The sequence below is a fragment of the Balearica regulorum genome, chromosome 3, assembly GCF_011004875.1.
Source record: "Balearica regulorum gibbericeps isolate bBalReg1 chromosome 3, bBalReg1.pri, whole genome shotgun sequence".
In the NCBI taxonomy this organism is placed as follows: domain Eukaryota; kingdom Metazoa; phylum Chordata; class Aves; order Gruiformes; family Gruidae; genus Balearica; species Balearica regulorum.
In genome coordinates, this window is record NC_046186.1 from 82076770 (window position 1) to 82093797 (window position 17028).

The following is a 17028-nucleotide window of genomic DNA, read 5'->3' on the forward strand; positions in this document are numbered from 1 at the left end:
AACTAGAAAAGTGTTTTGTATATAAGGCTTATTTCTGAAAGTTAGCAAGTGACTGCTAGTTCCTGAAGGACACAAAGAATGACAGAGTCCTTTTTATTACTATTAAGTCATGTGTCTGCGTTCTCTCTGGACATGCGCCTACAAAAGTTCTTAATGCTTTCAAGAAATCAACCCACAGCTTCTTGGCTATGGACTTCAAAGTCCACGGTTGCTCTACAATTTTTTTTTTTAAATTGTGGTCAACTGTGATGCAATAATAAAGTAGCTAACTAAAAGTGCTTCTTTTTTTTTTTTTCTCGATTGGGTGTCCCCTATAGGTCAGCCTAAAATAATTGAGAAGTGATTTAACATATTTTAAAAAACAATTCACTATTTTTAAGTATATAAATATGGATATGCAGCCTGAAAATATGTATCTGGCTGCATAGATTTGTATACATGCTTGGTATAACAAGCATGTATATTTTTCACAATTTCCCTCCTTTTTTAAAAATTTTTATGATTTACAGTCTATATTTTCCATAAAATACTACAAACTATAATTCATGACTCCATATTGGAATTATTGCAAGATAATAATATAGCAAAGACCTTGCTTATGAAGACCTCACAAGTGAAGAGACACCTTTGTAACATAATTTTAACTTAGCACATCAGACTACTCTCTTTTCTGCTGTTAAAAATAAAATGTTATTTGCAAAGATTTTACTAACATGTTAAAATAAAATTTATCATCAAATTCAGTTTTGAAATTGGAGATGATGACAACTATTGCACGTTTCCTTTTAAGATGTTACCAAAGTGATCATCTAAATAAAAGCTGTCCCATTTAAATATTTTACTGAATATATCCATGAATATTTCAGTAATTTGAATGCACACAAAAAATAAGCAAACAAAAAAATTGAAACAAAACAGGCTAGCTTGGCTTAATGATGTCACCATTGGAAAATAAAATTATAACAAGAAATACCTTCAGATAAATGTTTGTTGCCTATCACTGGTCTCATGAAAGTTTTCTGGGAAATAGAATTAATGCTGTCTCCAAACATGATAAATCTGAATTGATCAGTAAGGCAAGCATAAGCATGTACGGCTGACCAAATATGCTTTTACTAGGATAGCCAGAACACTGATTTCATATTTCATAATTTAACCTTAAAAGTAAAATCTAACTTAATATTTGGTGATTTGTTTGAGTTTATATCACAAATATTCCAAACTCAACAATGACAGCAACAACCACTTACTTCTCAGATTTCCCATTCCAGGAGTCAGGCTCATTCTGGGAGGCAATGTGCTGTGATACGGTGGAGTAGTGCTGAATAAGATATCATTTGGCAAGGCCTGGTCTAGCATTGAACTTCGAGAGCTAGCATATGAAGATCCTCTTCGATTGCTACATATACTCTCATCAGATAGAGTACGATAAAGTGTCCTCCGTGGAGAAAGGTTTCCATAAAATGAAAACTAAACATAAAATATGAAGATAAAAGAACACATATTACTGGTTAAAATAATTCACACGATCATATCCCGTCATCAGTTCTTGGGAGTATTTTTCTGGGGAGGCACTCTGGAATTCTTGAGCTAATACACAAGATCAGAGATTTGTTCCACCACATCAGATCTACTGGGGCCTCAAAAGAGTTACTGAATTGGATTTTCATCCTTCGTCTTGATATTTTGGAACACATCACCATGAATTAATCAGATACTGTGTAGTTTTATTAATTCTGAAATGTTAAATGAAACCTCCATGGCCTTATGACAGCAGTGTTTTCCAGAAATATATATAAGGTTACCAACTCTGGCAACATTTGTTTAAGACTATACATAGAACTGTTTGATTTTAATTTGAGATGACTACGCTTTACTATTAAACATTCTGAATTGATATATGGTGCAATATAATTCATTGGACGATAAAAGTGACTTGAGACACTGCATCTCTCCAGATATCACAAAATAAGCTTAGAAAAGAGGATAATAGAGTTCAGTGAAAACTGTTTATGCATTTCAAAAAGTTACTTGAATCACAACCCAAATATCTACAGTAAAATGAGATGTTACTGAATTGTAAAACTGGGCCATTCCACTTCATAAGTCATACTTCAGCACTGCAAATCCATTTATTCTTCACATCTACAAAGGTCAGTTATTGCCTTAATTATTTTAACTGGTTTGTCCTGCATATAACAATTTAATGTCCTGTCCTGTTTTCTTTGTAATTAATTATGAGTTGCACATTCCCTATGCAGAATATATGCTTAAGACCAGTAGCTTTTTAAAACAGTGAATATAGCATAGAATTAAAGACATCTACATTGTTCTGTTTCTGACAAAACTTGCTCACTGATGAATACTTCTAAAAAGAATACACAGAAACACTCAACATGCCACAAGACAGAGTCTTTACAAAATACTTAAATAGACTTCATAGTGCTAGTTCAGGAAAGCATCTGTCTTGATGACAATACAGAACATGCTCAATTGTTAGAATGCTTAACTACATCCCAGAGAAAACTGAGCGAGATATTCGGATTCTAATCTAGGAAAGCATCAAAATACTCCATCAGGTCTAGAGATGTGCCTGAAATAGATATGGGTCATGAGAATAAACATCATCCAAAACTTTATTTTAACACATACATAAAGTAATCACAACTAACATAAGCAGCATCCCTAAATGAATGCGTAGAAGACATACACAGCATCCTTAAATGAATGGATATATGGTATCCTTCTACAAGCAGTGGTTAAAGAATACCAAAAGAACCTGAGCATAATTAGGAACCATATTGGACCAAGGGTTAAAAACCTTCACTCTCTGAATGTAAGGATCTCCGATCCTCTTTCCTGCACTCAAGATTCCCAGCAAGCATCCTGCTGCAATTCTTGGCTGTTACTCAAGTCTCCCAACCTTACACTGTATCTTCTGTTTAAAAAAAATTGTTCAATATCTATCCAAACATGTTGAATGTTCATTGTTGGAGCTTTAGAGTTTACTTTCAGGCTGTGACAAAAATTATCTAGAGGGCTCTTTATTCCCTGATCTATGAATAAGGCAAAACCAAATAAAAACCGTGATTTGATTCTGTGGAATCTTACATATTCAGAAAATTCCTTCCTGGCTTCACTGTCAAAGACAACTGACTCACCTATACCAAGATTACTGCCCTCTATGAAGGCATAATCAAGGACTGGATACTGCTGAGTCCTACGGCTGGGGATCCCCTGCGAGTCAGGGCCTATGGTCTCTCACTTAGTGAGCTTTTGGTTGGGTGTCTTAGGAGGGGAAGGGGACAGCAGTAATTTATTTCAGGGTGGCCACAACTCCTCACTCCTTGTTGTTTCTTATTTAGATAGCTAGAAACATTGGCATCTCTTGAAATCATCGCAGAAAACCAACTATTGTATCAGTCATAAATCACAAAAACCTCTAGGATGTTATTAATGAGAATTCAAACACATATAATGCATACTTAACATACGACACGTTAAAAAAATTATATATGATCTGAATTTTAAATTCAACTCTGCACTTAGAGGATTCCCATGTGTTACTTTTGTTCAGACATGATGATTATGCTATTTAGCACATTGTATAAACACAGTGGGTTAAGAGAGCGTTGAGTTAATATCGAAGTGTGACAATTATCTCAAGTAATTTTACTGCTTTGTGCTTTATTCCATATTAAGCACAGAATTCAGAATCATGTATACTTCAAGGAGTAGTAAATTTTAAGTTCTCTATCCACTTTTTGTGAACTTTTAAATATTACCATGTCTTCATACTACAAAGATCAGATGTATGTTGTCCACTAGCCTTTTGAGCAGTTGCCACTGATACCTATGTGAAATTGTGATTCAGACTTCAAACAGAATTGTTGGTACTGAGTATCACAGGCCAGGGGAAAGTGGGCTACTTTTAGCCGTGTGCCTCAATATCATATGAGATGTATAAATTTAGGCATTCAACCTTGAAAACATTACTTTTAACCACTGACATTATAATTAAGTTGCTCAACCTGCACCTGTATCTGCTCAAGCTAAGCAGACATACTTAAACAAATACTGTATTTCATACATAATCATCAAACTGAGTATCATTTTCATATTGTGAGGAATGGCATTTTGGGACTTATGGTCAGTATTATAGCATCCCCATGGAATATACTTAGTTTATACAAAAAGATATTGCCTTCTCTATAGCAATTTTGGGAATACCAGAAGTTCATTTCTAAGGTAACTGTGTCTGAAATACAAAGAGCCAAAGAAAGTAGCTAACCTTTCTTCTCCCCTCCTCCATAGAGAGGCTGTCTGGCAGCATCAACTTCAGAAAATCTTCTTTGGACAAGACTTGCTGGCTTTCAACAATGGCATTCCTCACGGAAGTTTGGAGTGGACTTGATGCAGTCACAACATCGATATCATCATACACTCTGTTGAGACAATTGGTGTTTTTTAGCAATAGAGAAGCAATAGGGCTCTTGGATTTCAAAGACTGCGTTCATTTTCTGTCACAAAGTAAAAATTGTTAGAACTATCTCCTGACACAGCACACTCTTATTTAGAACATTTTGCAATAATTTTGTATTTATGAAACTGTTTGTGGGTCCAAAATGGAATTCTTACACCACTGAAAAAGAACAATTTAGAAAAGCATAATGCTTGTTTCTTCTAGTTTCTCTCTCTCTTTTTTAAGCACCACATTTCTCCATTGTAGTTCTATTTATATCAACATTTCCAATAGTTCATCCCAAAACATTTTAACTTTTACTTCCTTAGTAAATAAGAAAATCAATATTTTATAGTGCGATATTACATCCAGCTTCACAATCTGGAAGAATTACTATGGTCATCAATGGCAATGTTTGAAGTGTATTTCTAATCAATTGTGCCACGTGCCAAGTGTGTTTTCTTATCAGCAATTTCGTAAAGCTCTTTAGATAATTAAGGAAGACAGCTGTTTTATTTATCACAATATAAAAATGTATTTACAGTCAACAGAAGACTGTCAAACTGAATTATTATCGTTCAGCTTCGTTCCAGTAAGAAAGGAGAGAGAGAATTTTAACAGGTTTACTCTGGAAATGCAGTCGAAGGAACTAGAGATTTCCAATTACACAGAACATACATTTGAAGCCATTACTTACTGCCAAGAGCAGCATAATCAGCGACTCAGTCTTCAGCAGAGAGGAAACAAGCTTTGCTATGGTAAAGTGCAATTCTCAGTGAATTACATCCTATAGTGGCACAACATTTAGCAATCGACCTGATTTCCATCATCACTGCTAATTAGAGATGTTATTTTACTTCAATATAATTATCCTCAGAGAGATATTTCCTCTCTGTGACATATAGAAAGCCTTCCTAGAAAGAGGTGAAGCAACGTTCTGCGCCATGGAAAAATCTGAAAATATTTTCTGATATATGAAGTGCTGCCATATTCAGTTAATATTTCTTGAACAGAACTAGCTCTTGAAGATAGTTTTCTAAATTGCCGTGGTTTCAGTCTCAATGACACAATCCATTATGCAATTTTGTTTTAAGGGTTCCATTCAAAATAAAGAGAAATTGTTTCAGGAGTTCAACAAATTCAAAATGCAAAAACTTGTGGGAATCAATGAAGTTACCACTTTTTAAGTGCAATACTACTACAACTGAACAACTTAAGCAATTAAAACATTGGGGGAAAAAATGAAATCACCAGTACAATAACCAGGGCAGGAAGGTAGTAGCATCTTCTACTTTTGAAAATTAGGAAATTCAGGCTCATATTTCATAGTACATGTGTTCTAGCTTATAATTTAAAATATTAATCTTACCATAAATATGCAGATATATATGCAATATATGCACTGGGAAAGTATTATCTCTGTCTACCTTTGGGATACTGCATCTTTTTCCTTTGAGAGCAAGCCTTTTTCTTTCACCTAAGAACACATTCCTCATGAGTTATTCCTGTGTTAAGCTGTGTATATAGCTGTTTGTTAGAACTGCTCTGAATATTTTTGTCTAAATGTCACTTGCTAAAAAAAAAAAAGTTAGCTTCAGTGGAGTCTGCACGTTTTGTAGACTCTCTTGAAGAGAGGGTCAGATATATCCACACTTAATCTTTGTCTTGTGGGGCCCTAATCACCAGTTGGCATCTGTTCTTAAAAAACAAAGTCTGAAAAAATACTAAAGAACCACTAAAATATCTCCAACTGGCACTAATTTTTCTGAATTATCTACCATAGGTCACTGATAAGTTTATGGTCATCTCTCTCATCTGTAATGTATTTGCTGATGTAATAGGTAACAAGGTAGTAAGGTTTAATACAGAAACGTCAGGAAGTAAGCATTTTCCAACTGACTGAAGTTCCTGGAGATTTCTAGAAAAGGTCTTTAAGATCTCAATAAATTTGTAGCTTCCAAATTGTTTCCTAGAGATTCAAAATGGAAATTCAGAATGTCTGACGTCACCATACATTTTTGCCTATGCACACTTTCAGAAATTTCTGTCAGCTTGCTTTATTTAACACATGGGAAAAAGATGCAGCTGGATAGTGCAGAGGAGAAACAGTATCCTGCAGTTAATGTCTTTTTTTCTTTTTTTGGGATGTACCTCTGATACATAAAGGCACAGAAAAAGAAACCCAAACATTTAAAAATGAAATGGAATTTGTAATTTTTCATCTTTCTATCCTATTTTAAAATTTATTTTCATTACCCTTCTTCCCCCAAGAAAGTTGAACAGAGTTCTTACTCATGGCATTCAGAAATTTCTGATTCTTCAGGTGTAGGACTTCCTTCTGATTTTTTCCATCCAATGACATATTTACTCACTGCTCCTTGTCTGTGGTATGGTTTTGAAACCGACCCAGAAACCTGTTGACTACTATTCTGCGACACTATATAGACTTTGGAGGTATCTAGGGAGCCACTCTTTTTAGAGCAATGTGTTGATGGGCTTCCTGAATGATGTGACCCACTGAAAAAGTAAAGAAAACACACAAAAACAAAAATGAAATCTGCTATACAACAAGAGATAAGAAAAGCTTGGCCTGGTATGCAGCTATAATTCTTAATGTTGAGTTTTTCCTCAAGATTAAAACCAAGGTAGTAATATTGGTACAGTAATTTTCTACATACTGCAGCGCATACATTAAAGCTCTTTGAGAACACAATTGTGATGAGATTCTAAATCAAGTAATGCATATAATTCAACTTGCTGAAATGCCAATGCAAACTGATACGAATTAAAATCAAAATACTAAGTTCAAGACATATACATAGAATTTATGCGTACAATTTTAAGTAAATATGTACACACACATTATTAATGGTATAATTCCATTTACGTCAAGAACTAAGTAGGGAATTACCCCAAGTATCTCTCTAATTATAAAACTTATGTGCCTTTCCACTTCATGTTAATTTTGCCAGTTCATGCCAGTTTAAGCTGTGTCTTTCATTCAGCACCACTGAGAATTTAATATTAACTGAAGTAAATTTCAGTTCAACAAAAACAGTCCTCTGGATAATTTTAATAGCCTCTTTTATTATGAGTAATAGCACTAGTAGGCAGTAATGAAACCTTTTACTGAAGACTTTCAAAATGGTTTAAAAAGAACTAAACCAAACACTTCCTTGAAGAATAAATTTCTTCTTTTCATCTTGCAGAAAAAGTAACTGAAGCATAAACCAAATGCCTTGGCTAAAATCAGAGGCTGGAACCTGAAGCAGCAGCTCCTAACTTTAGTTGTTGGTTTACAAATACCAAACACAGTGCTATCTTTTAATCTAATTCCAAGAGCATGGGATTAATTCGCAGAGGACCAGAAGGTGTTCCTGAAAGTGGAACAGACATGGCTACTTTGCTGTCCACGCAGAGTCAAATACAAGCAATGTACGCGTATAGGTGTCATTAGATCAAATTAAAATGCCCACCGTGGAAGAAAGTTGAATCATTACTAATTTTGATCACAGTTAGTATGTGCATTTACTCTTAAAACAAATTTATTTTCTCTCCTCTCGTCCCTGTTTTTTGCTTCCCCAAAAGTAGCAACAAGATTATGAGGTTTTGGGGGAAGAAAATAATGCAGATGATGTTAAAAGCTTTTTTGCCTGCTATCCTTGCAAATATGCAAAGCAATGATATAAAGACGTGGTAAAGAAAATAATTCAGTTACGAAAAATTGAAACCTAAAGATGAAGCAAACATTGAAGCACAATGTAAAATACATATCAGATTGACAGCAAGGTCAATATCCAGAGGATTTTAGACTTCTATTTGTAACTAAATAAATAAGGGAATATTTTTTGAAGTAAAGAAATCAAATGCCTATAAAAGCCTGGTTTTAGATAATGAGTTCAATGCAATGGCTGGAACAAGCAGTATATATTTTTAGGATCCAAACGAAGTTCTATGTAAGAAACAAAGCAAAACTAAAGGCAATGAAGCTAAGCTGTTTCAGCTACAGTAACATGAAGGTATTTGATAATTCATGTGCATAATTAATATAAAATAGGAGAGATAAAACCATTAATAACAGAGCTGTTAGACATAAAGTTGTGCATAGCTCAATTCAGTCTTGTAGTTTGAGACAGTTTCACACAGCAGGTTTAATTCTGTAAATCTTACTCGGACACTATAGCATTATTTTTGCAGGGGGTTCTTTATCTGATGGTGTTAGAGAATCAGGCCAGTATCTTTCAATGAGCCAATATCTTTCCTATGCATTGCACTTTATCTATTCAGTACACAATGCAATTTTAATAAAGAAATGTTGCATTTATAGATCAATGATATTCCACCAATCTGTGGGCTTGCTTCTGGAAGTTTTACACTGTTTAGCTACTGCAGAACAAGTGTACTATTTAACATTAATAAAATAATTGTGAATGCATGCCTCGATAGTGTTAGAATTTAATCTTTATAGATTATGAAGTACAAACTCAGTGACTGACTCAGTTGGAAAATATGCATAGGATTTGGCAGTAGATATCACATGCTTATACGTTAAATCAACTTTCTTATTTCTATTTGAACACATCAGTGTTGCAGCATCATAGCAATAAAAAGAGATACTTTTTAAAAACGCAGGCCTGTGCATTATTAGGGTGCTGTATAGGTGATGCCAGCTTTAAAATCCAACTGCAAAATTATTTATGACTCCAACATAATTTGAAGGACATGTAAGCAAAGTTTAAATAAAACAATTGGGTCACATAAGTCTGGCATTTTCCTATAGCAAAAGGATTTGGCACACAAATTAGAAGGTGATCATTTGAAACACATTGCTATTGCCAAAGTGTAAGTGGGCAAGCCTAACGTGAGTCATCATCTCAACAATATGTACTACTTTGAAAATGCATGGCTAAATCACTTAAAATCTATATGCTTTTTTTTAAGAAAAAATAAAAATTAATTAATCCATAAAATGTTTATTCCACAGAAGTGAGCAGCAGACTTTTTAATGGCTGCCTGGCACTTTAAATATGACAGCTGCCACACAAGTGCTGAGAGTACATATTCTAGGCATTAGAAATCTATTTTAGCTCATTATGATGAAGTCCTAGGAACATAGAGCTTATTTCTAGCACTTTAGAAGTCTCAATATATAAATTTAAATGTCAACACACAGAAAGCAGAGTAAATCTGGAGCTTCTACATTATCACAAGGGTAGGGAAAGCTTAATGTGAAAGCATTTGCCTAGTTTTCACAATAGTCTATATCTTCCATAACTTGTGAAAAAGAAATAATCTAAAAAGTCAGAGTTAAGTATGCAAGACTAATTCACTCATGTCAAGCATATAAAGAAATGAGGATACAGGACATTATTTGGTTATTTTCCTGTACTCATTGACATTGAAACCAGAAAAAATCAGAGGGAACAAAGAACAAACAATTTCCTTCCATCCTTTACAGAATAAAAACTGTAACACATAGACCAAAACTTCAACTTCAAAGTCACCATAAAAATGGGAATTATGAAATAAAGGCAACCAGCTGTAAAAGTGTATTTCAAAGTTTGCTTTACAACAAATGTACCATGCACACATTTCACTGGTAGGAAAAAGAAGAGCTGCAAATCAATCAGAAATTCAGTTCAACAAACAAAATTATAAAGCATCACAATAATGTAAATTAGAAGGGATGGTACGCAGTGCAGTTTCACTATATGTAAAAATTGTCCATCACTATAAGTAAAAATTGTCCATTGCAATTTCTCCGATTTCTTTCAGCATTAACTCCCAGGTAATTTGTCACATTGTACTAAAAAAAAAAAAAAAAGTATGTGAAATAAATTCTAGGTGCAAACTTCACTTTAACTCAGGGATGTTTCCCAACTTTAAAACCTAAGCAATGTGCACAAGGTCACATAAAAATTCTCCATCAGATCTGGGAGTAGGGCTAGCTATGCTTTTTAGGGACACTCACCCAAAATTGCCTGAAAATTGCTACACTTTCTCATATAGGCATTTAAATACAACAAAAAAATCAAAATCAGTTAAGTGTGCTTCCAAAGAAAGGTAAACAGAATAACCACGAGAGTTCTCTGAAGGTTAATCTATAATCCTTAATTTGTAAGAAACACATACCTGGAATGAGAGGAGATTTCACTTAGGTCTCCCATACTGCCTTCAGCTGTATGACTGGTAGAAATAGCAGAGGCATAGCTGTGAACAGCATAGATTTTAGCTTGATCATCATCTGGCCCAGGAGTTTCAGAAGACTCGGTCCACTGCTCAGTACGACAATGTACTCCAGATCTGCTACCAGCAAGGTGCAAAGGGGCCAGAAGAGGAGCGGGCATGCAGGGAGCCGTATCAATTCCACTGTCAGTAGAAGCCCCCTTTATATAAGTTAATCCAAGCAGCTCAGGATCCATCAGATCTCCAGAACCAAAGTGTTTTTCATCACTGTTGCTGGATGTATTACTGGATAGGGTGTTGCTGCTTGAGTGGCTTGAACAGCTTTTGTCTCCAATCTTAACAACAAGAAGGAAAAAAAGAAAAGACTCCTCTCAAGTTAAATAGTAATATATTTATTTTCATATAAATTATTGAATTTGTGCCATTCAAAGACCATTTTATTATTTTTATAGTATGCTATAACTGCAAAGAATGAAAAGAGCTAATTATACCACCAGTTTCTATTAAATGAATTCCACAACTGGCTAGACACATTAAAGGTTGATGTCACTGCAAATAAAAAGGCTCTAGTTCCATCTTCTATGGCAAATCTTAAAATCACACTTGAATTTTCTGATTATAGGACCTGCTTAACATCCATAAAATTGCATTTCTGAACAGTTAAAATAAGCATTTGTTAAAGCTAGAAGCATTGGTAATTATTTGTTTAAACAAGCTCTACTGCAAATCTGAAAAACACCGACGACGGAATTACGGTTGGCTTTTTCTCAGTGTGGGTGAAATATGCAGCTTATTGGATCAAATCCAATTGGATGTGTGGCTAGCTAAATTGAAGCCAATTGTGATGTATGTGTACCAGATGAAAGTAACTGAAGTCACGGGGCCCTAAGCTAAGCATGGCTATTGAAGTGGAATAATTATGTCAGCCATTTGTGTCAATAAAGTTGGGGGGGTTTGCTGGTTTTTAAGAGAGATTTTATAGACTGGATTAACTTATCTATGTGACAGAGTAGCATAAGGGCAGATGGACTTCTATTAAGTAGTATGTAAGTGGGAAGGGTGACTAACTTTTTTACGAGATCCCCCTCCTAGCAGATGCATATAAACATAGCAGTTGCTCACACATTAAAGCAGTTAGACCAGGCAGCCTTTCCAGAAATGATACTTCTATTCCATATGGAAGTTAACAGGAAGTTAACAATGTTTGACAAAATTATTTTAGAAAAGAAGGAGGGGTTACATTTGCATTCATTCTAACCTTTACAAGGTGGCTTTCATCTTAAAAGCAATGCAACAATGGAAAATTGATAAAAATACAATGAGCAGTTTTTCCAAGGAGAGGGACTTGGAGAAAGCTGTCTGGAGAAAAGGCATGTCACTTCTTACTGTAAATGTAAAATGGAACCAAAGTGGAAATAAACAAGGTGGGGGGAAGTTCAAAGGCACAAAATTAGCCTCAGAAGATGTACTGCACGTATGAACCTTCTCAAAAATTTCCTGTATGTTGCTGAACATACATGCTTAAGCACCTTCCTGACTCAGCAAGCAGCAGAGAATCTGGACAGCAGCTATTGATACAGACATCTTGGACTGCTCAAAGTTCACTATGGACATAGCTTAGGATCATTTTATGCATTTCCTTGTGCCAAAAGAAATTACTGCATGAAAGCTCAGCATGGCCCTAATTGTTACATGTTGTTAAAGATTATGTCATGGAGCAAGATTTAACAAATAAAAAAAAAAAACAGCAGGAATATGATATTTATTCCAGGGCAACAAAGAGAGCTTGAAAATAGCCAGTGAAATCCCCCCCATCCTTTCCCCAAGTTAAAACTGATAAAAAGACAGCATAGACATTTCTCTGGCTGGCAGAGAGTCATATGGCAAATGGAGCTGAACAAAAAGCGGATGCACAAGAGAACATTACAAGGTCCTTTACAAGGTGATGACCCTTTTTTTCTATTTTACAGCATCTAACAACAAAATATCCTAATTTTATTAATATTATCTTTGTAATAATGCTGGTTCTTACTTTGTACAATATAGTTATTTTGCAACTGCACCACACATATGCATATGCAAGCAAACACAAGCATGTGCCCATTAAGAAATTTTCTGTTCAGATCCCCACTATTCTAAAAGCATGAGAGGTCCCATTAGCATAAACTCTGACTGAAGTTAAGCAAATTCAGCATTTGACTTTGGTATCGGTGTTGTGTTTAATACTGAGTGTTATATATACTGATTCTAGCTTCCTGTCAACTTCAGTTTAAGGTATAAGAAAGTGATTCTGTTTATGATAGTACTTTTTTTGAGAAGCATCAAGCTAGATTCTCATAAGGTATCAACATACATAAGATGAGAAACTGGCCTCATATTCTTACCATGTAAGTCTACAAATAGCGTACAGATTCCTACTACATATAACAGGCTTGTGTAACAAACACACAAAAAAAGGAAGACCATGCATATCATTAGTGTATGTTCCATCTTTAAGTCATTGAGGATTTTGCCATTACTGGAGACAAGCCACTAAACTAGGTAGACTAGAAATCTGTTCAGCATTCCCAACATACAAATGACATTTTTATAGTGCTTATTGGCAATTATACTACATGAGTATTTCACACAACATGACAAGTGGCATGGTGAATATAATTTTTTGTTTTTAAAGGATATGAAATACTTCACAGATTAAGCAAGCCAGTATATATAAAGCTGTAAATACACAGCTGAGTGCAGACTGTACTAGTTTTATCTACTCAATGCCCCAGACCCAATCCCTCTTGGAGTTCTTAGTTTATAAACAGAGATTAAGCATACTTAATTCGCCCCACATCTAGGTGAGCATACTTGTCTCCCAAAACACTCAGTGGTCTTCATAAGTTACTAAAATGTATTTCTTTAAGTCCAAGGTGGAGTTTGTTTTTGGTTTTGTTTTTTTAGAGTTTCAAATGACATCCAAATAAAAGACTTACATGTGAAAGTTTGTTTGGCGACTCCTTGCCACTGCCTTCTTTCTGTAAAGCCCGGTCTTTGTAGGAGCTCAGGACTTTGGTCGATGGTGCATGCCACTTGGTTTCTGTCACAAATAATTGTGTTTTAATTTCTGAATGCTAAAAGGATGAGTATACTGTACAAAGAAAAAAGGCACATGACTTAGGATCAGGTTTGAAACCTGTACACTCTTTGGAATCAGAGACGTGTGTCTTTGTAGGAGATCCTAAGATCTAGTTTTTCAATGATAATTAAAAGAAGTTCAACCTGCTTTTCATCATTCATGAGGCTTTCTGAAGTTCAGGAATAGTTTGTTCCAAATATTATCTAAATATCCCCCATCATATTCTGCTGGACTGCCTGTAACAGTTCCCGCTTTCACTGTCATATTACGTGCTCTTCGTGTATCAAACCTCCGCATCAGAAGGTGGCTGCACTCAACATGCACTGCATTGCAAAGAACATTTATTTTTAAGATATAGTGGGTTTTATTACCAGAATGTCGAGTTCCTTCCAAAGTTTCCTCTCGTTCTCTGCCTCCTTCACACTCCAGTGAGCCTGAACCTTGGTGGTGTTCATGAAGCAAAGGGGACTGGCACCTTTTAACATAAGCAGAAAATTAAGCTGTTTGGGGTTTTTTCCTAGAAAATTAGGTACATGATGAATAGCAACACTCTTCAAAGCAAATAATTTGTGATTTGTTTAAATAATCATCACACCCTCCCCCCCCAAGCAATTATAGTAACATTTCCAAACACTGCACGGAAATACTTACATGCAATTTTTTCAACAGCACACTGTTACATCTTAAGTGTAAACAGGCCAAGAAGACATTAAACTTTAAGAAGAAATGCATTCTTGGGGCTATATATCCACAGGTTTTTGCAATGGAGAACTATGGTAATGTATCCTTAACTGCTTTATGAACTAAGCCCCGCAAAAGCAACTCTGTGGTTTTGCAGGTTTTCAGACTCTGAACACAAAAGCTAGTACCAGAGCCATTGCTTTGTATTGTATTGCAAAAGTTAAATTATGTCACAAAGCAACACAGTAAAACCAAGGCTGCTGTTAGAAATAACTGTGCTGGAAAAATGACACAAGATACATTTTCATATGTATTTTCATAGCAAAAAATTGCTATAGTTTATTTTGAATTATTAGCATCTATTTAGCTGCCACAGATTTCAGCGAGTATTCTGAAATTCCTTGAAGAGTCTCCAAGATATTGCATATATATCTGCTACACGGAATATCTTATCCGCAAACAGTCATGCCAAAGCAATATTAAACTTACAGACAAGAAGTCAAGCTGATGTTTTCAATATTCACACTTTTTCTGAAAAGTAGCTTCTGAAAGCCAAGTGGTATGTCTGGAATGCTTTTATATTATGCTATGTAGATACTGCCATAGCTTATTTTATAACAGGAGTGTTTTCGGCAGCTATATTTATACAACAAAGTGATAAATTTAAGTAATTGAGAACAGATGTTTCACGTAATATTCTTATAACATAGACATATATTGAGGTGGTCTTTTATACACAGATAGCTAACTTCTGAAACTTCAGCACCAAGGGATTAACAGGGATGTGAAAGAACCATCTATACAGCCTTTTAGAGAGAAGAGACCTCTGAAAGAGTGCTACTCTTTTTGAGCACAGATGCTAGAGAATGGATACCACTGGAACAAGCACAGTAGGAAATAAAACTTTTGAAGACCATAAAGATATTTTTTAAATCAAATACTCTTCCACTGAAGCAAAAGGAGGAGAAATTATTATTTTATTCCAGTTCTGAGTTACTAGCTGATTTCTGCAGTGATATCTGTTTTATATTTACCAGAATTGTAAAACAACAATTTAGTCCTAAAGAGTTAAAGCAGTATGGCTTTAAAATTGTATTGGCATACATGTTACACTAATGATCAGTAAACCTGCAGGTCTTTAAATATACTAAGAGATTTTGCAAACAAACCGATGATATAGATCATCCACATAAATTTTCCTTCAGAAAGAAGATGCATGGGAGCTATAGCAAGATTAAAAAAAATTTTTAAAAAAATCACCAATACCCGTCATATCCCACTTGCTGTCTCCATTGGCTGCTCCCACTGGGTCCTGGGTCACTGGAGGAGGACTGGTTGCTCGGAGAACTTCTGTAATGTTGACTAGAGTCATTAACAGTGCACTGAAGTATTTGTGGGGTTTCAGATTTAAACTGGGCCATGCTTCTTTTATAAAATACATTCATTTTATAAATAATGCAGATGCAGTAGGAACACTTAATTGTATTCATTTTTGGAATTTACAGTTTTATCTTAGTTTCATGAAACTTAAACAAGTATATTATTTATTTCATCACTAATGAAGTATTTCCAACTGAATATATAAAAAAGGCACAAAAAGAGAAAGACTAAGTGCCAAATCCTATTTTCCTTACATCGAGGTTTACTTCTGAACAAGTAGGATTGCTCAGGAGTCAGAGCAGCTGGATTAGGTCTCTAAATTTACATGTGGGAAGCTCTAATGATGGTTCAGAAATGACTGTTAGTCACTTTGCACGTATTACAACTTTCAACATACTAATTTAGAAGAGGTAATACCAATACTTTTTATTTTATTAATTCTTTAACATAGAAGAGCAATAAGAAAATATTTTCATCAATAATATAATTTTGTACTTATTATTTAAACTGTTGAGCTACCTGTCTTAACAATGTCTCTAATTACTCTTCTTGAATTTCCAGGCAGTTGAAATGCAATGTTCAAATTTGGTTTTGATCACTCTACTATCCTTCACTTCTGTGCATATCAGTCCTTAACTACAATACAACTTCCCTCAGTGATATTACCTTGAATTCCCTGTATTTCCCTTCTTTTTTCCATATCTTTTTTTTTTTTTTTTTTTTTTTTAAAGGCTATATGTAGAAATGAATGTATGAACTCAGGGAAGATGTGAAAAGAGACAGTTTTCAATTTATGCACAACACTTTCCCAAGGACATGATATTCAATGAGCAACTTTACTGTTCAGCTTGAAAATTTTAAAGACATTAGCTATCGTATTTTGTCTAACAGCCAAACACATACACAATAAGTAGATAGTGTAGTGCCTAGTTTTTCAGCATGTCTCTCTCTGATAAGTTTTGACAGTACTGAGCCTCTCTCAGTCAAGTGAAATGTCTATAAGCTGCAGTTGACTTCATTTGCATGTTCTTGCTTCTTATCACCAAGAACTTTGCATTTCTTGCACAGCTTAAGTGAACCAGCATTAAGGAATGGGTAAGTTATGATCCCATTTGTTTTCAGTCTCCAGAATGACATTTAGGACACCGTCCTCAAAACAGAGACATTGGTTTGTACTATCCGAGGCTGAAGAATGTCT

The 17028-nt window shown here is 34.9% G+C and overlaps 1 protein-coding gene across 8 annotated transcripts in view; it reads right to left on the reverse strand.

The window, feature by feature from the left end:
* SIPA1L2 (signal induced proliferation associated 1 like 2) overlaps window positions 1-17028 on the reverse strand; it is a 225149-nt gene that overhangs the window by 17094 nt on the left and 191027 nt on the right. For 7 of the 8 annotated variants that reach the window (XM_075748691.1, XM_075748697.1, XM_075748695.1 and 4 more), the window contains 7 exons: window positions 15717-15800; window positions 14141-14244; window positions 13627-13730; window positions 10595-10983; window positions 6755-6979; window positions 4292-4445; window positions 1251-1470 (listed from right to left, as the gene is read on the reverse strand). In XM_075748691.1, coding sequence (XP_075604806.1) covers window positions 1251-1470; window positions 4292-4445; window positions 6755-6979; window positions 10595-10983; window positions 13627-13730; window positions 14141-14244; window positions 15717-15800 — 1280 coding nt within the window. The remainder of the gene's footprint in view (window positions 1-1250; window positions 1471-4291; window positions 4446-6754; window positions 6980-10594; window positions 10984-13626; window positions 13731-14140; window positions 14245-15716; window positions 15801-17028) is intronic. The other variant, XM_075748698.1, reaches the window with a different exon arrangement.